The sequence below is a fragment of the Oncorhynchus keta genome, chromosome 20 (assembly GCF_023373465.1).
Source record: "Oncorhynchus keta strain PuntledgeMale-10-30-2019 chromosome 20, Oket_V2, whole genome shotgun sequence".
Classification (NCBI taxonomy): Eukaryota; Metazoa; Chordata; class Actinopteri; order Salmoniformes; family Salmonidae; genus Oncorhynchus; species Oncorhynchus keta.
The window spans coordinates 3,136,892-3,164,266 of NC_068440.1; the positions used below are offsets into that span (position 1 = coordinate 3,136,892).

Here is a 27,375-nt window from a genome sequence, read left to right on the forward strand (position 1 = left end):
TCTCTTGGTAGATATTGTGGTCTACAGCTTATCATGAGGTACTCTACCTCAGGCGAGCAATACCTCAAGATTACCTTAATATTAGAAATTGCACAGCAGCTGTTATTGACAAAGACACACACACCCTTCCCCGTGTCTTACCGGACGTAGCTGTTCTGCCCTGCCGATGCATGGAAAACCCAGCCAACTGTATATTATCTGTGTCGTCGATTAGCCAGGACTCGTGAAACATAAGAAACTACAGTTTTTAATGTCCCGTTGGTAGGACAGTCTTGAAATGAGTTTATCCAGTTTATTATCCAGTGATTGTACGTTGGCTAATAGAACGGATGTTAGGAACGGGTTGAGAGGGTCGACTAAAGTGTTCTGCACCTTGCTTAGGGCCCCCAGTTACCCAACCCCCATATGGGCCCCCTACCTCCTCTCTTCCCCATCTTCTGATTGAGTGCAGTTTTCTGTAGTTGGCGGTTGTAGAAAAAAACATCTCTGCATTTTCCCCACCTCAAGTGCCCCCTACGAGCTTGGGCCAGGAGGAATCAGCCCCTGCATTAATCAGGCCCTCTTATCGCGTGGGCAATGTATGCATCCAGCTAGGCTGATGAGGGTACATACAGAGGCAGGGAGCTACTGAGGGAGGAGAGGGAGAGATGTTTCGAAGTGCAGAGGGAGAGAAGCGGTATAGATTGTGGAGAGGAGATGGTGTAGAGCTCTACCTGATGGTGATGATTTCCCCAGGGTTAGCCCTGATGTTCCAGCTGCAGTTGATCCTGGAGGGGTACTGGAAGGGCCAGCCAGGGCTGGTGATCACTCCACTGGACGCCCTGATCTGCTCTGCAACATCTCCACAGGCTGGACACACACACACAAACACAGACAGGCGTGCGCACACACATGCACACCCACGCAGACACACAAATGAGCATTTAAAGTGATAATTTAAGGCCGGTAGTTTTGAAAGTCAAGCCAAAACGGTTCACCAAAGATTGTGTTCCATCTTACATACAGTTGAAGTCGGAGGTTTACATACACTTAGGTTGGAGTCAATAAAACTCATTTTTCAACCACTCCACACATTTCTTGTTAACAAACTATAGTTTTGGCTAGTCGGTTAGGACATCTACTTTGTGCATGACACAAGTAATCTTTCCAACAATTGTTTACAGACAGATGTCACTGTATCACAATTCCAGTGGGTCAGAAGTTTACATACACTAAGTTGACTGTGCCTTTAAACAGCTTGAAAATGATGATGTCATGGTTTTAGAAGCTTCCGATAGGCTAATTTATTTATTTTATTTCACCTTTATTTAACCAGGTAGGCTAGTTGAGAACAAGTTCTCATTTGCAACTGCGACCTGGCCAAGATAAAGCATAGCAATTCGAAACATACAACAACACAGAGTTACACATGGAAATAACAAAACATACAGTCAATAATACAGTAGAACAAAAGAAAACAAAAAGTATATATATAGTGAGTGCAAATGAAGTAAGTTAAGGCAATAAATGGGCCATGGTGGCGAAGTAATTACAATATAGCAATTAAACACTGGAATGGTAGATGTGCAGAAGATGAATGTGCAAGTAGAGACTGGGGTGCAAAGGAGCAAGACAAATAAATAAATACAGTATGGGGATGAGGTAGGTAGATGGGCTGTTTACAGATGGGCTATGTACAGGTGCAGTGATCTGTGAGCTGCTCTGACAGCTGGTGCTTAAAGCTAGTGAGGGAGATATGAGTCTCCAGCTTCAGAGATTTTTGCAGTTTGTTTCAGTCGGCAGCAGAGAACTGGAAGGAAAGATAACCAAAGGAGGAATTGGTTTGGGGGTGACCAGTGACCAGTGAGACATCATTTGAGTCAATTGGGTATCTGTGGATGTATTTCAAGGCCTACCTTCAAACTCAGTGCCTCTTTGCTTGACATCATGGGGAAAATCAAAAGAAATCAGCCAAGACCTCAGAATATTATTTTTAGACCTCCACAAGTCTGGTTCATCCCTGGGAGCATTTTCCAAATGCCTGAAGGTACCACGTTAATCTGTACAAACAATAGTATGCAAGTACAAACACCATGGGACCATGCAGCCGTCATACTGCCCAGGAAAGAGACGCGTTCTGTCTCCTAGAGATGAATGTACTTTGGTGCGAAAAGTGCAAATCAATCCCAGAACAACAGCAAAGGACCTTGTGAAGATGCTGGAGGAAACAGATACAAAAGTATCTATGTCCACAGTAAAACCAGTCCTATATCGACATAACCTGAATGGTCGCTCAGCATGGAAGAAGCCACTGCTCCAAAACCGCCATTTAAAAAAGCCAGACCACGATTTGCAACTGCACACGGGTCTGATTAAGCAAAAAAAAAAATAGAACTGTTTGGCCATAATGACCATCGTTATGTTTGGAGGAAAAAGGGGGAGCTTGCCAGCCGAAGAACACCATCCCAACCGTGAAGCACGGGGGTGGCAGCATCATGTTGTGGGGGTGCTTTGCTGCAGGAGGGACTGGTGCACTTCACAAAATAGATGGCTTCATGAGGTAGGAAAATGATGTGGATATATTGAAGCAACATCTCAAGATATATTAGACAGGAAGTTAAAGCTTGGTCACAAATGGGTCTTCCAAATGGACAATGACCCCAAGCATACTTCCAAAGTTGTGGCAAAATGGCTTAAGGACAACAAAGTCAAGGTATTGGAGCGGCCATCACAAGCCCTGACCTCAGTCCCATAGAAAATTTGTGGGCAGAACCGAAAAGGTGTGTGCAAGCAAGGAGGCCTACAAACCTGACTTAGTTACACCAGCTTTGTCATGAGGAATGGGCCAGAATTCACCCAACCTATTGTGGGGAGCTTTTGGAAGGCTACCCAAAACATTAGAACCAAGTTAAACAATTTAAAGGCAATGCTACCAAATACTAATTGAGTGTATGTAAACTCATGACCCACTGGGAATGTGATGAAAGAAATAAAAGCTGAAATAAATCATTGTCTCTACCATTATTCTGACATTTCACATTCTTAAAATTAAGTGCTGATCCTAACTGACCTAAAACAGGTAATTTTTACTTGGATTAAATGTCAGGAATTGTGAAAAACTGAGTTTAAATGTATTTGGCTAAGGTGTATGTAAACTTCCGACTTCAACTGTATGTGTATCATGCCATTGTTCTCGAACCCTGCACTGTGCACAAAGAGAGTAAATTAAACAGATGTGCTTGGATCCACTATGCAAACTCATTGGACAATACTGGGCTGACCTGATCCCGCCTAACATTTTTACCTTGCAACCTAATTGGGCATGATTCCACCTGCCAATAAACATTGTCCATCATGCTAGGTTGCTGTAAGCTACTGATTTTCTATCACACTTTGTGGCATGGTCGGAAAAGACTAGGGCAAAATATAATAACATCTGAGGACCTTCAGAATGTATTCACACCCCTCGACTTCTTCCAAAGTTTGTTGTGTTAAAAGTGGGAATAAAATGTATTTTATTTTCATTTGTGGTCAACAATCTACAGAAAACACAGAAAAAACAAATATATTAGTATATTAGTAGATAGGTAATGTTAGAAACAGCTAAGATTTTTGCACACCTGGATTGTACAATATTTGCCCATTATTTTATTTTTCTATTCCTCAAACCTCTGCCAAGTTGGTTGTTGATAATTGCTAGACAGCCATTTTCAAGTCTTGCCATAGATTTTCTACACTGAATGTACAAAACATTAGGAACACCTGCTCTTTCCTTTCCATGATTTAAGCCCTATTCGCATAGGGACTAATACTACTATAGAATGTCGGTAATTATTAGCCCAGCATGTCCATTTTTTCAGTGGATGATTCGGACGGAATTGGTTTTACCAAACTGCTGCTGCAATTCTTTTTTTTCCCTCATTCAAAATTGGCTCTTCCTGGCGTGAAGATATTTCAAATATCTAAGGATAGCCTAATATTAGCCTACAGTTCAGAGAAAGTCAAAATAATAATGCATATTATTAAGAACCATGAACTGTAACCTATCCAGACATTTAATTACCTGACGTGTACGGAAATGTAGCAATTCATTGACACAATATCGTCCACTTCATCTTTTAAAAGAGAAGTATGGCACTAGGAAAGTTGATATATGACAAAACAATTAACCTGAAGGACCAAAAAAAGCCGATACTGATTAATTGGCAGATTTCAGAAAGAAAGTGTATTTGTAATAATGGCAATAACAACAATACTGAATGAACACTTATTTTAACTTAATATAATACATCAATAAAATCAATTTAGCCTCAAATAAAATGAAACGTTCAATTTGGTTTAAATAATGCAAAAACAAGGTGTTGGAGAAGAAAGTAAAAGTGCAATATGTGCCATGTAAAAAAGCTAAAGTTTAAGTTCCTTGCTCAGAGCATGAGAACATATGAAAGCTGGTGGTTCCTTTTAACAGGAGTGTTCAATATTCCCAGGTAAGAAGTTTTAGGCTGAAGTTAAAATAGGAATTATAGGACAATTTCTCTCTATACGATTTGTATTTCATATACCTTTAACTATTGGATGTTCTTATAGGCACTTTAGTATTGCCAGTGTAACAGATTAGCTTCCGTCCCTCTTCTCGCCCCTACCTGGGCTCGAACCAGGAACACATCGACAACAGCCACCCTCGAAGCAGCGCTACCCATCGCTCAAAAACTGTGGCCCTTGCAGGGCAAGGGGAACAACCACTCCAAGTCTCAGAGCAAGTGACGTTTGAAACGCTATTAGCGAGCACCCTGCTAACTAGCTAGCCATTTCACATCGGTTACACCAGCCTAATCTCGGGAGGCTTGAAGTCTTAAACAGTTTGAATGCTTGAAGCACAGCGACGAGCTGCTGGCAAAACGCACGAAAGTGCTGTTTGAATGAATGCTTACGAGCCTGCTGGTGCCTGCCATCGCTCAGTCAGACTGCTCTATCAAATCATAGACTTAATTATAACATAATAACACACAGAAATACGAGCCTTAGGTCATTAATATGGTCGAATCCGGAAACTATAATTTAGAAAACAAGACGTTTATTCTTACAGTGAAATACGGAATCGGAATGTCGTAAAATTCTGGTAAATTAGGCGGCCCAAACTGTTGCATATACACTGACTCTGCATGCAATGAATGCAAGAGAAGTGACACAATTTCACCTGGTTAATATTGCCTGCTAACCTGGATTTCTTTTAGCAAAATATGCAGGTTTAAAAATATATACTTCTGTGTATTGATTTTAAGAAAGGCATTGATGTTTATGGTTAGGTACAGTCGTGCAACGATTGTGCTTTTTTCGCAAATGCGCTTTTGTTAAATCATCCCCCGTTTGGCGAAGTTGGCTGTCTTTGTTAGGAAGAAAGTCTTCAGAGTTCGCAACGAGCCAGTACACATTGGAGCAAGACAGTCCTTTTTCGCGAATACGCATCATCAACCATGTGTAGTTAACTAGTGATTATGATTGATTGATTGTTTTTTATAAGATAAGTTTAATGCTAGCTAGCAACTTACCTTGGCTTCTTAACAGGCAGTCTCCTCGTGGAGTGCAATGTAATCAGGTGGTTAGAGCGTTGGACTAGTTAACTGTAAGGTTGCAAGATTGAATCCCGGAGATGACAAGGTAAAAATCTGTCATTCTTCCCCTGAACAAGGCAGTTAACCCACCGTTCCTAGGCTGTCATTGAAAATAAGAATGTGTTCTTAACTGACATGCCTAGTTAAATAAAGGTGTAAAAAAATATATTTAAAAAATCTGCCAAAATGCTCTCCAAAAATACTGATTTCTGATTGTTATGAAAACTTGAAATCGGCCCTAATTAAATCGGCCAGTCCGATTAATCGGTCGACCTCTAATCTGAAGGCTATATGCATCATACTCAAATTGTCCAGATGTCTTACCCAAACTGGGTGCAGCACCTGTTCAACTCTGTAATATCCCTCAAAACAGAGGCGTGACGATTTGCACAGGATAATTATTATCTGAAGAGCTGGAAGTTTGCTGAAAAACAGTAGGTTTTTAGGGCTGGGATAATAACCTTCCTGCCAAGTAAAATGACTGACATGGCAGATTTGAATGGGACTAAAATGACAGATGTTCTCTTCACAGTCCACGCTGTTCCATAGGGTGTATTTTTATCATAAAAAATGAAGAAGAAACCTAATTCAAATGCTTGCATCTGTTACCCGATGTGGATTTGGGTGTCTGAGCTGTATGCTAGTAGTTTAAACGGACAGCTCTGTACATTCAGCATGTCAACACTTCTTACAAAAAACAAGTAGTGATGTCAATTTCTCCTCCACTTTGAGCCACGAGAGATTGACATGCATATTATTAATATTTTAGCTCTGTGTAAATTCAAGGCCAAGCTGTGCTTCCCTGTTCTGAGCCAATTGTAAAAAGCCAGGAGCTTTTTTTCATAGTATAATTTCTTCTTCTTATTTAGTTTAGTCACGATTTCTCAATTTGCTGTACTTTTACCAATCAGTTGTGCAGCTAGACTTATTTGCCTCAGCTCTCTCAACCATACAATTTTTTATATTCTTCATCAATCCACTGGGATTTAACAGTCTTTACCATCATTTTCTTAAATGGGTGCATGCTTATTCGTAACTGAATTAAGCAATTTCATAAATGTGTCAAGTGCAGCGTGTGGTAGCTCCTCATTACACACCACAGGCATATACAAATATTGTTTATATCAATATAGGAATCACTACAAAACTTCTGGTATGACCTCGTGTGACTTTGGTTTTCCTAGATATTATTACTACTTTGTGATCACCACATCCGATGGATTTTGATACTGCTGTCAAGCACATTTCTGCAGCATTAGTAAAGATGTGATCAATACATGTTGATGATTTCATTCCTATGCTGTTTGTTAATACCCTGGTAGGTTGACTGATAACTTAAGTGTATGTAAACGTATGAAAATGTACGACTTCAACTGTATGCATGTTGATGATTTCATTCCTATGCTGTTTGTTAATACCCTGGTAGGTTGACTGATAACCTAAGTGTATGTAAATGTATGTAAACGTACGACTTCAACTGTATGCATGTTTATGATATGATTCCTGTGTTGTTTGTAACTACCCCTGTACAGTAGGTTGACTGATAACCTGAACCAGGTTTCAGGCACTGGTTACAGTTTGAAGCTTCTTCTTAAGTGGGCAGCTTGATGAAAGCCAGTCAATGTTACAATCACAAAGAAAATATACATCTCTGTTGATATTACATATATTTATCAAGCACTTCACACGTTATACAGATACTGACTGCTAGCACTTGGTCTATAGCAGCTTCCCACAAGAAAGGGCTTCAGGTGAGGCAGATAAACTTGTAGCCATATAACTTCCAACATAATTTAACATGAGATCCTCTGAGCTTTACAGGAATGTAGTTCTGAATATAAGCAGCAACAGTGGTAGCAATACATACATTGGGATTTCTGTCTTTTCTGTTGATGTTATAACCATGTGGCTCAGTTGGTAGAGCTTGGCGCTTGACTCCCACGGGGGACCAGTACCAGAAAATGCATGAACTCACTACTGTAAGTGGCTATGGATAAGAGCATCTGCTAAATGACTAAAATGTCAAATGTATGTATTGCTACCACTGTATCAAAAGGTATGATCTATTATCCATCTTCCTTATAAAACATGTTTTGTTTACAAAAAAAGCTGCAATAATGAGCTGCAATAATCACGTAGCCAGTTGTGAAGAGAAAGAATCTGGCTAAAGCATTCAATGACACGATTCAAAGAGGGCACAGGGCCAGATATGATGGGTATTTTATTAGTGTCTAGCAGAGAATCCATCAGCTCTTTGACATCCAGTTTCAACTGGTCAGAGCTGACTTCATAATGTCATTAAAACCCACATGGACTACAGTAGAATCGATGTCCATGTCCTGACGTAGTACATTCGGGAGCAGCTTAGTAATGTAATTTACTCGAGCTCCGGGATAGGACATTTTTTTGCACCAGGAAGAGTCATATTTCTTATGGAGCTGCCAAAATCATGGCTGGCGAGAAGGACGAGGAAATTCTCCCACTCCAATGCTTCACAGGATTCGGGGAACCCTTTAAGAATGGGCGAGAGGCAGGATAACTTAAGTCAGTTGCTCCCGGTGCCTGGTGCAGGCCCGCTCGATCCAGAGCAGGGATGGAAGGTTGCTGACGCCGACATCGAAATCATAGGGGTAGGAGAAGGCATTGTAAACGGACAGCTCCTCAGTCTCAGTTGCTAATACATGCATATTATTATTAGTATTGGATAGAAAACACTCCAAAGTTTCCAAAACTGTCAAAATATTGTCTGTGAGTATAACAGAACTGATATTGCAGGCGAAACCCTGAGGAAAATCAAAACAGGAAGTGGCTTCTATTTTGAAAACTCCATGTTCCATAGCCTACCTTTGCTGGATTTAAAGGGATATGAACCAGATTCCGTTTCCTATCGCTTCCTCAAGGTGTCAACAGTCTTCAGACATAGTTTCAGGCTTTTATTTTGAAAAATGAGCCAGAACGATAACATCGCGTCAAGCGGTCACATGAGTTTTGCTCACGCAACAGAGTTTGGATAGGTATTGATTTTTCCTCTCCTACTGTGAAATACATTTGCGGTTGATATATTATCGATTATATATATTTTAAAAACAACCTGAGGATTGATTATAAAAACGTTTGACATGTTTCTGTGGACATTATGGAAACTATTTGGAATTTTCGTCTGCGTTGTCGTGACCGCTCTTTCCTGTGGATTTCTGAACATAACGCGACAAACAAACGGAGGTATTTTGGATATAAAAATATTCTTTATGGAACAAAAGGAACATTTGTTGTGTAAATGGGAGTCTCATGAGTGAAAACATCCGATCATCAAAGGTAAACGATTAATTTGATTGCTTTTCTGATTTTCGTGACCAAGCTACCTGATGCGTAGTGTACTTAATGTTCAATACTTAGTGTACTGAAGTGTACTTAATGTTTTGTCGTGCGATCGATAAACTTACACAAACGCTTGGATTGCTTTCATTTCACTGTAAACAAAAGCATAATTCATGATTTCATGAATTTAAATATTTTTTGTAATATTTATTGAATGTAGCGCTATGCTATTCATCGGTTGTTGATGACACTTATCCCGTTAGTGGGATTGCAGCCATAGCAAATTAAACAGACCTCTGGTGGCATGCCTTGTGGGGTATGGATGGGTGTCTGAGCTGTGTGTTAGTAGTTTAAACAGACCTCTGGTGGCATGTCTTGTGGGGTATGACTGGGTGTCTGAGCTGTGTGTTAGTAGTTTAAACAGACCTCTGGTGGCATGTCTTGTGGGGTATGGATGGGTGTCTGATCTGTGAGCTAGTAGTTTAAACAGACAGCTCTGTAACCTTCAGCTTGTCAACACCTCTTACGAAGATTGACATGCATGTCATTATTGTTAGCTCTCCGTGTACATTTAAGGGCCAGCCGTGCTGCCCTGTTCTGAGCCAACTGCAACTTTCCCAAGTCCCTCTTTGTGGCACCTGACCACAATACTGAACAGTTGTTCAGGTGCAACAAAACCAGGGCCTGTAGGACCTGTCTTGTTGATAGTGCTGTTAACAAGTTAGAGCAACACTTTATTATGGACAGACTTCTTCCCGTCTTAGCTACTGTTGTATCAACTTGATGCACCGGTACCGCATAGAAGCAGAGAGCCTTTAAACAGGGTATGGTTGTAGGTGCCAGGCGCAGCGGTTTGAGTGTGTCAAGAACTGCAACATTGCTGGATTTTTCACGCTCAACAGTTTTCCATGTGTATCCAGAATGGTTCACCACCCAAAGGAGATCGAGACAACTTGACACAACTTTGGGAAGCATTGGAGTCAACATGGGCCAGCATCCCTGTGGAACGCTTTCGACACCTTATAGAGTCCATGCTTCTACGAAATGAGGCTGTTCTGAGAGAAAAAAGGGGGTGCAGATGTTCAGTGTATATTTGGCCATGTGTTTTAGATTATTGTACTGCTGAAAGGTGCATTCATCTCCCAGTGTATGTTGGAAAGAAAAGCAGGTATTCCTCAAGGATTATGTCTGTGCTTTGCTGTATTCCGTGTCTTTCTATGGTAAAAAAAAATCCCTAGTCCTTGCCGATGACAAGCATACGCATAACGAAATGCAGCCATCACTATGCTCGAAAATATGAAGTGGTACTCGGTGATGTGTTGGATTTGCCCCAAATATTTCAGGACAGAAGTGAATTTCTTTCACACATGTTTTGCAGTATTACTTTAGTGCCTTTTTGCAAACATGATACAAGTTTTGGAATATTTTGTATTCTGTACAGGCTTCCCTTTTACCCTGTCATTTAGGTTGGTATGTGTCGTAACTACAATGTTGTTGATCCATTCTCAGTTCGCTCATATCACAACCACTTTTTAAAATTATATTTTATTTAAATTGAACCTTTATTTAACTAGGCAAGTCAGTTAAGAACACATTCTTATTTTCAATGACGGCCTAGGAACGGCGGGTTAACTGCCTTATTCAGGGGCAGAACGACAGATTTTCACATTGTCAGCTCAGGGATATGAACTTTAACTTTCGGTTACTCGTCCAACGCTCTAACCACTAGGCTAACCTGCCACCCAAAATGGTTTACCATGGTTTGCAAATGGTTTAACACCTACACTGTATTTCACAAACAGGACACAATGTGTGCTTTCTGATGGTGTCAAGTCTAGTTTCCTTGATATTATGAAAGGTGCACCGCAGGGGTAGATTTTGGTCCTCTTCTCTTTACTATTCATATAAATAATATTGGTCTATGTATTTAATCCCTTCATATTAATCAGTATGCAGATGATATGGTTATGTATGCCATTGCAATGACTGTTGACCATGCTGATTTTGTTACATTACATGAAGGCAATGTTGATTTAAAACTTGTACTTAATGCAGGCCAAACAAAAAATATGTCAGATGGGCTACATATTCACTCATTGATTGTTTCTCAAATCGAGCGGGTTACCGCCAATAAAGATCTGGACGTTTAGATTGATTAAGATCTAACACCTAAAAAACATACAACCGTACAGTTAACTAGTCCAACGCTCTAACCATTGCACTCCACGAGGAGCCTGCCTGTTACGCGAATGCAGTAGAAGCCAAGGTAAATTGCTAGTTAGCATTAAACTTATCTTATAAAAAACAATCAATCATAATCACTAGTCATAACTACTAATCCAGTTTAGCAGGCAATATTAACCAGGTGAAATTGTGTCATTTCTCGTGCGTTCATTGCACACAGAGTCAGGGTATATGCAACAGTTTGGGCTGCCTGGCTCATTGTGAACTAATTTGCCAGAATTTTACGTAAGTATGACATAACATTGAAGGTTGTGCAATGTAACAACAATATTTAGACGGATGCCACCCATTAGATAAAATACCGAACGGTTCCGTAATTCACTGAAATAATAAAACGTTTTGTTTTCTAAATGATAGTTTCCGGATTCGACCATATTAATGACCAAAGGCTCATATTTCTGTGTGTTATTATGTTATAATTAAGTCTATGATTTGATAGAGCAGTCTGACTGAGCAGCAGCAGGCCCGTAATCATTCATTCAAACAGCACTTTTGTGCGTTTTGCCAGCAGCTCTTCACAAGCACAGCGCTGTTTATTACTTCAAGCCTTTCAGCCTAATGGCTGGTGTAACCAATGTGAAATGGCTAGCTAGTTAGCTGGGTGTGCGCTAATATCGTTTCAAACGTCACTCGCTTTTAGATTTGGAGTAGTTATTCCCCTTGCGCTGCAAGGGCCGCAGCTTTTGTGGAGAGATAGGTAAACGCTGCTTCAAGTGTGGCTGTTGTCGATGTGTTCCTGGTTCGAGCCCAGGTAGGGGCGAGGAGAGAGACGGAAGCTATACTGTTACACTGGCAATACTATAGTGCCTATAAGAACATCCAATAGTCAAAGGTATATGAAATACAAATGGTATAGAGAAATAGTCTATATGCTATAAATGCTATATTAACTACAACCTAAAACCTCTTACCTTTATATTGAAGTCTCATGTTAAAAGGAACCACCAACTTTCATATGTTCTCATGTTCTGAGCAAGGAACTTAAACGTTAGCTTTTTTACATGGCATATTTCACTTTTACTTTCTTCTCCAACACTTTGTTTTTGCATTATTTAAACCAAATTGAACATGTTTCATTATTTATTTGAGGCTAAATTGATTGTATTGATGTATTATATTAAGTTAAAATAAGTGTTCATTCAGTATTGTTGTTATTGCCATTATAACAAATAAATAAATCAATGTAAAAAAATATATATATTTTTTTAAATCGGACGATTAATCGGTATCAGGTGTTTTGGTCCTCCAATAATCGGCATTGAAAAATCATAATCGGTCGACCTCTAGTGTGGGGTAAAGCAATGGGGTACTAATTCAAAAATCATATTAACCACATATTATTGAACACAGAATGAGTTAGCAACTTCAGTGATTTATTAAGCACAGTTTTAATCCTGAAATTACTTAGGCTTGCCATAACAAAAGAGGTTGAATACTTATGGACTCAAGACATTTCAGCTTCTAGAAACTAAATTCGACTTTGACGTTATGGGGTGTTGTGTGACACAAAATCTCAATTTAATACATGTTAAATTCAGACTGGAACAACAAAACGTGGAAAAGGGGTGTGAATACTTTCGAAAGGCACTGAATAAGCCAAAATAAATGATTTATTAAAAAAATGTATTACCATCATTTTTCATTAGGCTAGATGCTTCAACTGCCAGAGAGCTTCTGATAGGGCAAAACAATTTAAACACCATCAAAATAAATGTCCTATTCCAAATAGATATTGATGCGTGCAGCTATGGAAATACAATTTATGATCACTGTTACATTTTTTGTTGGGTAATATAATTTTGTTTGGCTACAAAAAAAGTCCTAACTTTAAATTACTAATAGTTTGCAAGAGATGTTTCCAAGCCAGGGCAAAACTTCCTCGAGCCTGTAAGTGAATGTCATTTTGTACAATGGAAATGTTATATTTATGTCTGCATCAAATAGCCTACTCCTTTGCAAGTCATGTAGCCAATAGATTATAGATTAGCCATACTGTAGACTACCATCACTGGAATACCCGTTGTGAGTTTGTCAAGACCAAAATATCACTATGGAATCAGGAAAGTAGGCCACAATCTTCTTATTTATAGTGAGTGAAAAAGCTGTTTGCTTCTGAGGGCCTATACAGTACAAGTCAAAAGTTTGGACACACCTACTAAAGGCTTTTTCTTTATTTTTACTATTTTTTACTTTATATAATAATAGTGAAGACATCAAAACTATTAAATAACACATATGGAATCATAAAGTAACCAAAAAAGTTGTTAAACAAATCAAAATATATTTTAGATTCTTCAAAGTAGCCACCCTTTGCCTTGAGAGCTTTGCATTCTCTCAACCAGCTTCACGAGGAATGCTTTTCCAAGTCTTGAAGGAATTCCCAAAAATGCTGAGCACTTGACTTGTTGGCAGCTTTTCCTTCAATCTGCAGTCCAACTCTGGTTGTTCTGTTCTGTTCATGCAAAAAGACTATTCTGAAAGTCTGCTGTGGGCAACAATTGTAGTGTTTGGTTCATCGCAGACAAAAACAAAGGCTGAGTTGTAAGTTACTGCCTACAGCCTACAAGCTCAGAGATAATCATAAATCATGTGATCTAGGCTAACTGAACTTACCATTAGAAATCCCCGATACGTAAACGTTCTCGTTGTGCTGGGAGCAAACTGCAATTCCTAGAAAAGATGAAAAAAAAAATGGTTATTTTCTAATGAATGATTGTGTGATCACGAGCTTTGGACTCATCTTTTGTGTAAACAGGGCTTATTCATAACTCTGGCCCTTCTGAGGCAAGTCCACTGGTTCTAGGGCAAATGCAAATATTGACCTATTGAATCAATGAAACCCAAGGCTGACTTTAGACATAGGCTTCAAACAACACGTCGATTAACAGGCAACTGAAATGACATCTGTAGTCTTGCAGCAGGAGAATTTGATAAGCTTTGAGACAGTGTGTAGGCTAATGTGTATGGGAACAACTGGCAGTTAGAGAGGACGATTACACTTGCCCAAAGTGTCACACGCAAACATTGGTCAACAACTGAGTGGAAAATAGTGGAAAGTGAAAAAAAAAAACTAACTAGGCTTAACAATCAAACAGGTTATGAGTATCATAATAAATGATACTAAAATGATAATAAATAATAATAATAATATGCCATTTAGCAGACGCTTTTATCCAAAGCGACTTACAGTCATGTGTGCATACATTCTACGTATGGGTGGTCCCGGGAATCGAACCCACTACCCTGGCGTTACAAGCACCATGCTCTACCAACTGAGCTACAGAAGGACCACAAAATGAAGAAAAAATATGACTGAAAGAATATATTTCTATAGGCATGTAGAATTCATAGGCTCATGGATGACTTGGCTAATGGAAGACTTGAAGTACTTGGCTGCCTGGCCCTAGGCTTATGCCATGTTATTAGCCAAGCTGTGAGCTGAGGGCATTTAGGCAATGTCGGGTGTGTGGTGCTGTGAGTGAGCAATAGAACAGAGCATCAATAATCTTCAGGCAAACCTTCCAACATGTCCTAACAAAGGAAACAATGTTGTTAAACGACTAGTTTGACTACAGATCCACTGCTCCTTCCCTGGGGTAGCCTAGGAACTGACTAAACGTAAATAAGACAAGGTTTTTGTAGGACTGAATCATTTGACTACACAAACTACTTAGAAGTACTAACCTATGACATATTATTCTGAAAACTTCATCGCTCATGCCTCAATCAACTCTTTGAACTAAGGCTAGCCGCTACGCCTACATGCCCATTATGGATGGTAGTGGGAAAAAAACACCTCAGTAGGCATATTGCATTCATTTGTTAGTTGGGTAGTTCCACCTCAAAAAGCACAAGAAAGAGGGTTGACACCCACCATCTCAGATTGTTATGAAATCGCTTCTGTTGTTAGAAACCGTTAAGATTAGCATTCCTGCAACATCATTTTGTTCAAATATAATTTTGGCTCAGAGAAATTAAGCTAATTGATTGCACCCAATTTGGCCATTTTATAGGATTCAGATATAACAGTACCTAACATCTGATTTGAATGGTCAAAAGCCACCCACGGACCCTCCACACCAATCCCCACCCCAACAATAAGTATATAGTATCAGTTCTTTATGTTTCACAAGTAGTATGGAGCTGCGGCTCTGAGTATCGGTTCTTCATCCTATGTAATGTGTTCTCAGTAAATTGGTGATGTTGTTTTCCCCCAGTTCAGAGAAATTAGTAAATTAAGATGTTGGGTTTATGTCCCACCCTACATCCTGATATTACCAGGTTCTGACCACTAAAATGGTGCTGTTCCTCATATTAGGTGATTCTTTAAAGAACCCACCCCCTTTTTGTCAAAAGTGATAATTCACCCAAATTACATATTGGTTTTCTTACCCTGTAAAGAGTCCATTGACCTGGTATGACAGCAGCACATGCTATGTAATTTGGGTGAACTATCCCTTTAACAATGGGGGAGATTCTTTAAATGGGGCAGAAAACCAACAACTTCAATTACTATTACTAACTTCTCTGAACAGGGGGGGAAGAAACATTACATTTCATAGGATATAGAAGCAATATTCCGAGCCGTATCTTCATACTACTTTTCAGCCATAGAGAACTGATACCATATACACTTGTTGCTGGGGTGGGATGTGGGGGAGTCCGTGGATGGCTTTTCAACACTCCTTTGGATTCCTCATGTCTAACTCATTGTTAGAAACAAAAGTTCGGTCCAAATTGGATGTTAGATACTATAATTATTCAATATTATATGAATCCTATGAATTAAAATGGCCAATTTTGGTGCTATCAATCAGCATAAGATCAAATGATATTTCAACAAAATTATGTTTCTGGAATGTTTATCTTACGTTTCTAAATACAGAAATGATTCCAGAACAATCTGAGATGACAGGTGTTACGGCTTGCTGAAATGACATGGAACGACCCAGTTCACAAATGTGGATTTAAATGTAATAGCTGCCTTTCACATGGGCTGAAATAACAGAATTAGAAAGGTGACAACCATCACAGAGCCCTGGTGCTGCTGATTAATATTTAAAGGTAACCCATCCAATGACAATCAAATCAAATGTTATGTCACATGCGCCCAAATACAACGTGTGCAGACTTTACCGTGAAATGCTTGCTTAGTGGCCCTTCCAAACGATGCAGTGTTTTTTTTTGTTACCCAGGTTAGTCTCATTAAGATAAAAATCTATTTTTTCAAGATAGACCTGGTCCAACCAAGACAGCAACAGGGTGGAACAATGTTTAAGACTAAGATCAGACATAACTTAAAGACAGACATACTATAAAATGTATAAATATACATATACACTACATTAAAATGACAGAAACATAGAAGCATCATAGATAAACATCCTAATGACAAACACATTCCTCAGTCACGTGAGTGAACCAGACATTTAACCTCCTCCAAAGAACCAAGATCCTGGAGTTTCAAGCTGGTCTGGAGAGAACTGCAAGCCCAAGGAGCGGAGTAACTAAAACCATTTTTGACATGATCCGTTCTGATTTTAGGAACCATTAGAACTAAGTAAGACCGTAACTGCTATTGTTTTTCTGGCCTTATCTATTAAGAGGGATAAAGCATCTGCTTTCCCAAAAAGGTTATAGACCATAGTATACCAATGTTTAAGTGTAGAGTCTACGAAGACCAGCCAACAGAACTACAGAGATCACAGTGATGTGTCAGATGCTTTTGGTTGGTAATAAACCTAAGAGTTGCATGATACATAGAATCAAGTGCCTTCAAATAAAATCCAAAACTTTGTCACATGCGCCGAATACAAGTGTAGACCTTACCATGAAATGCTTACTTACAAGCCCCTTAACCAACAGTGCAGTTCAAGAAGAGGTAAGAAAATATTTACCAAATAAACTAAAGTAAAAAATAATAAAAAGTGACACAATAACAAGGCTATATGCAGGGGGTACCGGTACCGAGTCAGTGTGCGGGGGTACAGGTTAGTTAAGGTCATTTGTTCATGTAGGTAGGGGTGAAGTGAATGCATAGATAAACAGAAAGTTTTGATGAATTGTTCAGCAGTCCTAAGGCTTGGGGGTAGAAGTTGTTAAGGAGTCTTTTGGTCCTAGACTTGGTGCTCCAGTGCTGCCTGCCGTGTGGTAGCAGAGAAAACAGTCTACGACTTGGGTGACTGGAGTCTGACAATTTGATGGGCTTTCCTCTGACACAGCCTATTATATAGGTCCTGGATGGCAGGACGCTTAGCACCAGTCATGTACTGGGCCATACGCACTACCCTCTGTAGAGCCTTATGGTCAGATGCCGAGCAATTGCCATACCAGGTGGTGATGCAACCGGTCAGGATGCTCTCGATGATGCAGGTGTAAAATATTGAGGATCTGGGGACCCATGCCAAATCTTTTCAGTCTCCTGAAGGGGAAAAGGTGTTGTCGTGCCTGCTTCACGACTGTCTTGTTGTGTTTGGACAATGATATTTAGTTGGTGATTTAGTTGGACACCGAGGAACTTGAAACTCTCGACCGGCTCCACTACAGCCCCGTTGATGTTAATTGGGGCCTGTTCAGCCCGTAGTCCACAATCAGCTCCTTTATCTTGCTCACATTGAGGGAGAGGTTGTTGTCCTGGCACCACACTGCCAGTTCTCTGACCTCCTCCCTATATGCTGTCTCATCGTTGTCGGTGATCAGGCCTACCATTGTTGTCTTGTCAGCAAACTTAATGATGATGTTGGAGTCGTATTTGGCCATGCAGTCGTGGGTGAACAGGGACTACATGGGACGGGACTAAGTACACACCCCTGAGGGGCCCCAGTGTTGAGGATCAGTGTGGCAGATGTGTTGTTGCCTACCCTCACCACCTGGGGGTGGCCCGTCAGGAAGTCCAGGATCCAGTTGCAGAAGGAGGTGTTACAGACAACCAAAGCTTTAGTTACTAGACTATCATTTTACAGATGCATGTTGAAAAAGTTTTTGGAAGATGATGGATCATATTCCCTTTCTTATGTTGTTCAGGGAAATCATGCTGTTTAATCAGCTTCTTGATATGACACATCTGTCAGATGGACGGATTAAATGCACACTAACAGGGATGTAAAATAAAAAATAAACAACTTGGCCTTTGTTATTTTATTGTAGCTTATTTATTTTTATTTTTTTAACCTTTATTTTACTAGGCAAGTCAGTTAAGAACAAATTCTTATTTTCAATGACGGCCTAGGAACAGTGGGTTAACTGCCTGTTCAGGGGCAGGACGACAGATTTGTACCTTGTCAGCTCGGGGATTTGAACTTGCAACCTTTCAGTTACTAGTCCAACGCTCTAACCACTAGGCTACCCTGACGGTATACTGAACACAAATATAAAACGCAAACATGTTAAGTGTTGGTCCCATGTTTCATGAGCTGAAATAAAAGATCCCAGAAATTTTCTATATGCACAAAATGCTTATTTCTTTCAAATTTTGTGCACAAATTTGTTTACATCCCTGTTTGTGAGCACCATCACCTGACAGGTGTGGCATATCAAGAAGCTGATTAAACAGCATGATCCTTACACAGGTGCACATTGTGCTGGGGACAATAAAAGGCCACTAAAATGTGCAGTTTTGTCACAAAACATAATGCCACAGACGTCTCAAGTTGAGGGAGCGCGCAATTGGCAAGCTGACGACAGGAAAGTCCACCAGAGCTGTTCCCAGAGAATGTAATGTTCATTTATTTACCGTACGCCGCATCCAATGTCGTTTTAGAGAATGTGGCAGTACGTCCAACCGGCCTCACAATTGCAGACCACGTGTATGGCGTTGTGTGGGTGAGCGGTTTGCTGATGCCAATGTTGTGAACAGAGAGCCCCATGGTGGCTGTTTGGTTATGGTATGGGCAGGCATAAGCTACGGACAACAAACACGAGATCCTTAGGCTCATTGTCGTGCCATTTATCCACTGCCATCAACTCTTGTTTCAGTATGATAATGTACACTATTTCTGGAAGCTGAACATTTCCCAGTTCTATTATGGCCGGCATACTCTGCAGACGTCACCCACTGAACATGTTTGGGATGCTCTGGATTGATGTGTACGACAGTTGTGTTCCAGTTCCCGACAATATCCAGCAATTTCACAGAGCCATTGAAGAGGAGTGGGACAACATTCCACAGGCCACAATCAACAGCCTGATCAACTTTATGCGAAGGAGATGTGTCGCGCTGCATTAGACAAATGGTGGTCACACCAGATACTGTTTTTTTTTTTAAATCATGACCTTACTTTTTTTATATCTGCATCAAAAGATGCATATCTGTATTCCCAGTTAGGTGAAATACATAAATTAGGGCCTAATTTATTTATTTAAATTGACTGATTTCCTTATATGAACAGTAACTCAGTAAAATCTTTTAAATTGTTTCATTTTGCGTTTATATTTTGTTCAGGACATTTTTGGCTATTGAACTAGTGAAGTGGATCAACACCCGGTAACATATTTACAGTAAAATAATGACATCATTGGTCCTTGATCTGTACTATACAGATATGCATAATTATGAGGGCCTTTCTATAAACTAGGGTACCAGTGAGGATTTCCTACACTGGACAACTTGTTGCAGCTGTTGACAAGTCAATGTGCCGTTTTTTTTCCACGTCATTACATGAAGATATAAGGGGGATCATAGCTATATTCAACCAAATTCAAGAGTTGATTTAAAACCGGTTTAACCCTTTATCATGGTTGCCTTGACAGATTGTCCAAAATCGTGTGACATAAAACATTACTCTTCTGTCCTTGCATTTATGATAGTGTAAATTGTTGTCATACATTTTAAGCAGTTAAATTTGACGTTATAGTTGAACCCTGTAAGAAACAGTTTTTTTTGTATAGAGATCCCATAAATGCAGTGTAACTACGTAACATTTTGTGTCTCCTTGTGTTGTTACAGGTGAAAAAGTTCTCATGGGCACACAAATTCCAAATGATGTATGAAATTGTATGAAATGCTTCTAACCGAGTCACCTTACCTTGATACTTAAAACTTAAATCTATATTTTCATTAAGGTGGTTCTTTCTTAATTATGCAAAATAATTACACTGACATTTTCACACATCATCTGATCCAGGAAGGAATTTTCAGAATGACACAAGTGACACACAGCTGTTGTGATGGGCTGTTGTTGCATCGCAGGCACTAAGTACTGGAAAAAAAGCATTTGCAAGGAATGTCAAGATCATTTTGGTGTCTCATTCGTTACCCTGAATAGGCAGATCTTGAAAATTTCCTCAATTTAGTTCTTGAAAAGTCCTTGTAATTATTGATTTTTTTGCCAATTTTAAGTTCTCCTACTCCCTTAGAATTATCTGTGATTTAATTTTTGATCTGTTTTTGTGAGAGATGTGACCACTTTCGTTTGTTTCCCACGCTTCAATTGAAGGGTGTTGCGGTAAAACCAAATGCAGTTATTATGAGGACAAAAATATCTATTGCCTTCAACTTGGATTTCAATACAAATCCTTCCATTAAAAAAGGAACCTGTGTTTTTTGGTAACTTTCTCATCATAAAAACAGCAATGGTGCGATTAATGCTACCGCTATTCATGACTTTATTATGTGTCCCTGCGTTCGTAAGGCCTACAAAATGCATTATTCTGGTAATGGCTACTTTTTGTATGCTGGGAGAGGTGGATTCTATATTAGGCCCTATATGTACAATTATATGAATTATACCATTGTATAACATTGAAATCCTAGCCCTATGTTGTTATATAGGTGGACTTATGGGACAATTTGCATATTCACTTTTATTCTTCTAAGTACACATGTGGAACTGCATGAAAATCTTTTTTTCCCCCATTTAAAATGTTGATCCCAATGTGACACATTGGCCCTATTATTTATAGAAAGACCCATGACTGTCATTCTCTTCATGGTGATGTACAAAGGTAGAAAAATGTAATATCCTCCATTGCATGTTTGGGTATTATTCTACACACAGGCTATTATTCTAATGAGGTCGGACCCCAAACAGAATCAAATTTGGTTGGTTCAGAACGGACTTAATATCTACCACTCTTGACGTGACTATGTTAAACAAGTTTGGACATCACAGTATAGCACTGCTGTATTCTACTGTGATGTCCAAACTTGTTGACCATAGTCATGTCTAAGATTAGTAGATATTAAGTCCGTTCTGAACCAACCAAATTTGATCTTGTTTGGGGGCCGACCTCATTAGCACAGCAGACCATCAAAAAAGAATCGGTGTTTTATATTAAAAGTCAACCGTGATCATGGGCATGCAACTAAGGATTTTCATCACACAAAATAAATTAATGCCAAACATTTAGCAGAAAATAGCTTCATTTTCAGCAGTTAGAAGTGTAATGCTATTTGGCTAGCAGCCACACAAATAAATTAGCTTACAATGAAAAAGCAAGGTATTTTTTGCAAAACGAAGCATGTGCATCCCATTTATAATGTTTATCATAGAATGATTGTAACCATCTACATATCCTAATGCTTTGCTTGAAGTTAATCTTGCATTTTACCGGATAAAAGTACACAGAGAAAATGAGCTGTCTGCTGATAGAATGCCCCTTCGTGAATACGTGAATTTTCTTAGTCTGACAACGAGAGCACAGATTTCTCATCCGAGCGGAAAAGTGCAACTGAAGCACAACATTTCATTAAAGTCGAGCAGATATTACAATAAGAAGCATTTTAGATTTGTGCTTACACAACAGAGAAATATATTTAGTGTTTTATCTTTAAATACACAGAATTCTGTGTTAATGCGACCCCTGTTACAGTAGAGTACAGAAAAGTAGAGTTCAGTACAGTATATTACATTATACTTCTGTAGCTCAGTTGGTAGAGCATGGTGCTTGTAACGCCAGGGTAGTGGGTTCGATTCCCGGGACCACCCATACGTAGAATGTATGCACACATGACTGTAAGTCGCTTTGGATAAAAGCGTCTGCTAAATGGCATATATTATTATTATATATTATACTGTATCCTACTCATTTGTGCTCTACTGTACCATACTCTACTGCAACTGTGGTTTGGGATTACTATGATTTCCCCATTGTGGCCAATTCAATTGCAATAATTTTGTTGCAGATTTTTCAGTCACTGTTACCGATTCATAGACAACATTGTTATCAGTAAAAACACAAACTAAACGGTAGGTCTACCTATACTTATTACTTCTGTGAACTTTCATAATTCTCCCTCATGCCGGAGAGAAATAAGAAAATGTCATAAAGATATGTGGGGATTTGGAAAGTGATGGTGGGGGGGTGAATCGGCAGTTACAAATGCCGATATAATTTGGACAAGATTTTACCCATACCAAGACTCAAATATCGATTTGTAAAAAAAGAAAATGCCAGGTAGCGTTAGCTAGCACTAGTCGGCTGTACCTGTGCCGAAATTCAGGTATTTTTCATCCTATAACTTATTCTACAGGTTTTTAAAGTGTGCAAACATGTTTTCAGCAATTATTTCCATGACTGATCAAAACTCATTTTCTTGTGTCTCTGCAGCAGACATATACAGTGCATTCGGAAATGATTCAGACCCCTTGACTTTCCACATTTTGTTACGTTACAGCCTTATTCTAAAATGTATTAAATGTTATTTTTTCCATCAATCTACACACAATACCCCATAACGACAAAGCAAAAACAGGTTTAGACATTTTTGCAAATCTATTAAAAAAACAGAAATTACACATTTACATAAGTATTCAGACCGTTTACTTTGAGTCTTATTGGATATGACGCTACAATCTTGGCACACCTGTATTTGGGGAGTTTCTCCCATTCTTCTCTGAAGATTCTCTCAAGCTCTGTCAGGTTGGATGGGGAGAATCGGTGCACAGCAACTTTCAGGTCTCTCCAGAGATGTTCGATCGGATTCAGGCGGTGGCCCATTCCTGTAGGTTCATGCTCTACAACATCCGCAGAGTACGACCCTGCCTCACACAGGAAGCGGCGCAGGTCCTAATCCAGGCACTTGTCATCTCCCGTCTGGATTACTGCAACTCGCTGTTGGCTGGGCTTCCTGCCTGTGCCATTAAACCCCTACAACTCATCCAGAACGCTGCAGCCCGTCTGGTGTTCAACCTTCCCAAGTTCTCTCACGTCACCCCGCTCCTCCGCTCTCTCCACTGGCTTCCAGTTGAAGCTCGCATCCGCTACAAGACCATGGTGCTTGCCTACGGAGCTGTGAGGGGAACGGCACCTCAGTACCTCCAGGCTCTGATCAGGCCCTACACCCAAACAAGGGCACTGCGTTCATCCACCTCTGGCCTGCTCGCCTCCCTACCACTGAGGAAGTACAGTTCCCGCTCAGCTCAGTCAAAACTGTTCGCTGCTCTGGCTCCCCAATGGTGGAACACACTCCCTCACGACGCCAGGACAGCGGAGTCAATCACCACCTTCCGGAGACACCTGAAACCCCACCTCTTTAAGGAATACCTAGGATAGGATAAAGTAATCCTCCCCCCCCCCCTTAAAAGATTTAGATGCACTATTGTAAAGTGGCTGTTCCACTGGATGTCATAAGGTGAATGCACCAATTTGTAAGTCGCTTTGGATAAGAGCATCTGCTAAATGACTTAAATGTAAATGTAAATTCAAGTCCAGGCTCTGGTTGAGCCACTCAAGGACATTCAGAGACTTGTCCCAAAGCCACACCTGCGTTGTCTTGGCTGTGTTCTTAGGGTTGTTGTCCTGTTGGAAGGTGAACCTTTGCCCCAGTCTGAGGTCCTGAGCGCTCTGGAGCAGGTTTTCATCAAGGATCTCTCTGAACTTTGCTCTGTTCATCTTTGTCTCGAACCTGACTAGTCTCCCAGTTCCAGCCGCTGAAAAACATCCCCACAGCATGATGCTGCCTCCACCATGCTTCACCGTAGGGATGGTGCCAGGTTTCCTCCAGACATGACGATTAGCATTCATGTCAAAGAGTTCAATCTTGGTTTCATCAGAACAGAGAATCTTGTTTAACACTGTCTGAATCCTTTAGGTGCCCTTTCAGCAAACTCCAAGCGGGCTGTCATGTGCCTTTTACAGAGGAGTGGCTTGTCTGGCCACTCTACAACAAAGGCCTGATTGGTGGAGTACTGCAGAGATGGTTGTCCTTCTGGGAGCTTCTCCCATCTCCACAGAGGAACGCTGGAGCTCTGTCAGAGTGACCATCGGGTTCTTGGTGACCTCCCTTACTAAGGCCCTTCTCCACCGATTGCTCAGTTTGGCCAGGCAGCCAGCTCTAGGAAGAGTCTTGGTGGTTCCTAACTTCTTCCATTCAAGAATGATGGAGGCCACTATGTTCTTGGGGACCGTCAATGCTGCAGACATGTTTTGGTACCCTTCCCCAGATTTGTGCATTGATACAATTCTATCTCTGAGCTCTACGGACAATTCCTTCAAACCCATGGGTTGGTTTTTGCTCTGAAATGCACTGTCAACTGTGGGACCGTATATAGACAGGTGTGTGCCTTTCCAAATCATGTCCAATGAATTGAATTTACCACAGGGGGAATCCAATCAAGTTGTAGAAACATCTCAAGGATGATCAATGGAAACATGATGCACCTGAGCTCAATTTTGAGTCTCATAGCAAAGGGACTGAATACTTATGCAAATATGCCATTTCTGTTATTAATATGAATACATTTTCAAAAATGTCTAAAAACCTGTTTTTGCTTTGTCATTATGTGGTATTCTGTGAAGATTGGTGATGGGAAAAAATATTTAATCCATTTTAGAATAAGGCTGTAAAGTTAAAAATTGTGGAAAAAGTCAAGGGGTCTGAATACTTTCCGAATGCACTGCAGTGAGCAATATGATTGGAACATCAAATCACAAGAAAATCCCAGTATCGAATCACAATACATATAGCATTGTGAGAATCTCCCAAAATTATAGACTATTTGACACCAAATGTTACATGCTCCTAAAAACTTCATGTTACATTTTAGTCATTTAGCACACGCGACTTAGAGCATACATTTTCATTCTGGTTCACCGTGAGAATCGAACCCACAACCTGGGCTTATCTCTACCAACTGAGATACACAGGACTACGTCAGTGCTCATGGGTCCTTTTAGATGGAAATTACCATATCCTGCTGTGTGCTTGAGTTGCTGTGGTATAGATTGTATGAGAGTGGTAACAAATATTTAGTTATTAAATACTTACCAGTGAATATGAGGAGGACCATGTGTAGAGAGATCCATGATGAAGATGAAATCCCATTTGAGCTCAAAGTGTAGTAGGCCATTATAGCTAATGAACTAGGCCTAATTATATTTGTTACTACTTTATTACTTGTTACAATGTTCCCAAAAATGTAACTAGGCAAGCTCTCTTCTTTGGTGTTCCAAAAACATTTAGGCAGTGACAAAAACAAAAGCAACCAATGAGATTGCTACGGATTTAAAGCCAATTCCTGTCTGGCCAGACAACCGACAGTGATTGACAATCAATTATACAGCCAATACAGATCTTATAAAGTTATCTTGCTAGCTAGATGACAATGAAGAAACAATAATATAGCCGTCTTGACAAAATACTGCAATCAAACCGCTGAACGCAAACAGTGCGTTGTAACTGGCTGGCTAGTTAGTTAGCTAGCATAACAACAAAATAGCGACATTGAATTTTTAGCGAACTGCTAGCTAACGATTACTCTAATGTAAGCTATCTATCTATTCCTAGCCAATATTAATCCATCGTCACATTACATGTGTAGATATACGTGCCACCCCATATCCTAGTATGATATTAACCTTTGTGCTATGCATTGTTCCAGAACAGAGGAAAATACAAAGGCATTGCTAGCAATACAGTCAACTCCACCGTTAACTAGCTCACGTTAGCTACTAGAATTCCCCTTTGTGTTAGCTAGCTAGCTAATGTTAGTGTTCAACGCAAACGTTAGCTATCGTTAACAAAGATAGCTAGCTGGGTTAGCACAATGACGTTTCATTACCAACATTGAAATCGCACATAAATATGTCACTGAATGTAAACTAGAAAAATAAATACAATATAACCGAAAGATAACTGTGAACTAAAAAACAAAAGAGCGTTGCAATCCCCCTTCTCTCGTTTACGCCTCCACAACCTCACAAATGCTAGCTACAAGCTAGCATGCTAACGTAAGCTAGTTTCCAAAGCAATGGCAGAACGGAACGAAAATATTTCTGAGAGTTATCCTTGAAATGTCACTTCACTGTCTTCTTCTAGTGGTGTCTAACATGTTTATTTAGAGTTTCACCATCATTGAAAATTTTATAAAGCACAAGCCCCCTAAAACTCCGGGCCCTAAACTGTATGTAACAGTACACCCCGTTGTAGCCACAACTAGCTATGAATCGGCTGAATGTTGTTACAGCCGGGGTATCGGTGGTATCAGTATCATCATCGTCCCCTTCTGCTTCGTCTTCTTTGTGCTGTATTGCTGCCTTTCTCAGGTCGGAGTGCGAATTACACATTTAAATATATATTTTTAAACGTCACCCGTAGGTGCAGGCCGGTGGAATAGGGAAACAACAACAGCTTCCTTGCCATTTTTCTCTGCATGTCGTTTTGAGTCCACAATTGTTACAAGCTTAAATGTGGTTACACCCGACTCAGCCAGCTCACAGAAAATGTCTTCCTATGCTCAGCATACCAATTGCAATATAACAGGACATGCTTCACAGTCTCTACCTCCCCACAATCCTCACATTTCCCATCGGTGTTTCCCCACTACCCAATGACCCAACCTCAACCTCATGGACAGAACCCCATCCCTCCTTTCACTACCAATGGGCGTCAATTATAACCGTTGCGTAAATGTAATACAAAATAACTGCATGCGTATTGAGATTTATGAATTTGGTGCACGCCATACATGTTTTCCATTATAATCAGACCTGTCGTGAAACAGTTGAAAAGCAACCATCAATCAATCACCTTTCATGCTGGCAATAACACTCCGGAAGTATTGGAATTAGGCCAAGATTGTATCTAAGGAAATCGCAATATATGACGAACCTGGTCAAATGTCTTTGGAGCGGTTGGCAGAATTTTTTTTTTTTTAAGTGAAATTTAGTGTATCTGAAAGACAAAAACAATTGCACATTGTTGGATGTTTTATATTTGTGTTTTATTTTTACTTTTTCCGAACATAAATATTGTAATGAAACAGGGAGGAAGCAGGTCTCGAAC

General features: G+C 40.0%; 1 protein-coding gene across 2 annotated transcripts in view; it reads right to left on the reverse strand.

The window, feature by feature from the left end:
• The window catches only part of lrp12 (low density lipoprotein receptor-related protein 12), a 45,229-nt gene extending 18,078 nt beyond the window's left edge, over window positions 1–27,151 (reverse strand). Inside the window, exons 1-3 of one of the 2 annotated variants that reach the window (XM_035794994.2) lie at window positions 27,121–27,151; window positions 13,767–13,823; window positions 714–849 (exon numbers count right to left, since the gene is read on the reverse strand). In XM_035794994.2, the coding sequence (XP_035650887.1) occupies window positions 714–849; window positions 13,767–13,823; window positions 27,121–27,127 (200 nt within the window). In that variant the 5' untranslated portion in view covers window positions 27,128–27,151. Of the gene's footprint in view, window positions 1–713; window positions 850–13,766; window positions 13,824–25,359; window positions 26,956–27,120 lie in introns of those variants that run through there. The other variant, XM_035794993.2, reaches the window with a different exon arrangement.
• Between the last annotated feature and the right edge of the window lie 224 nt (window positions 27,152–27,375).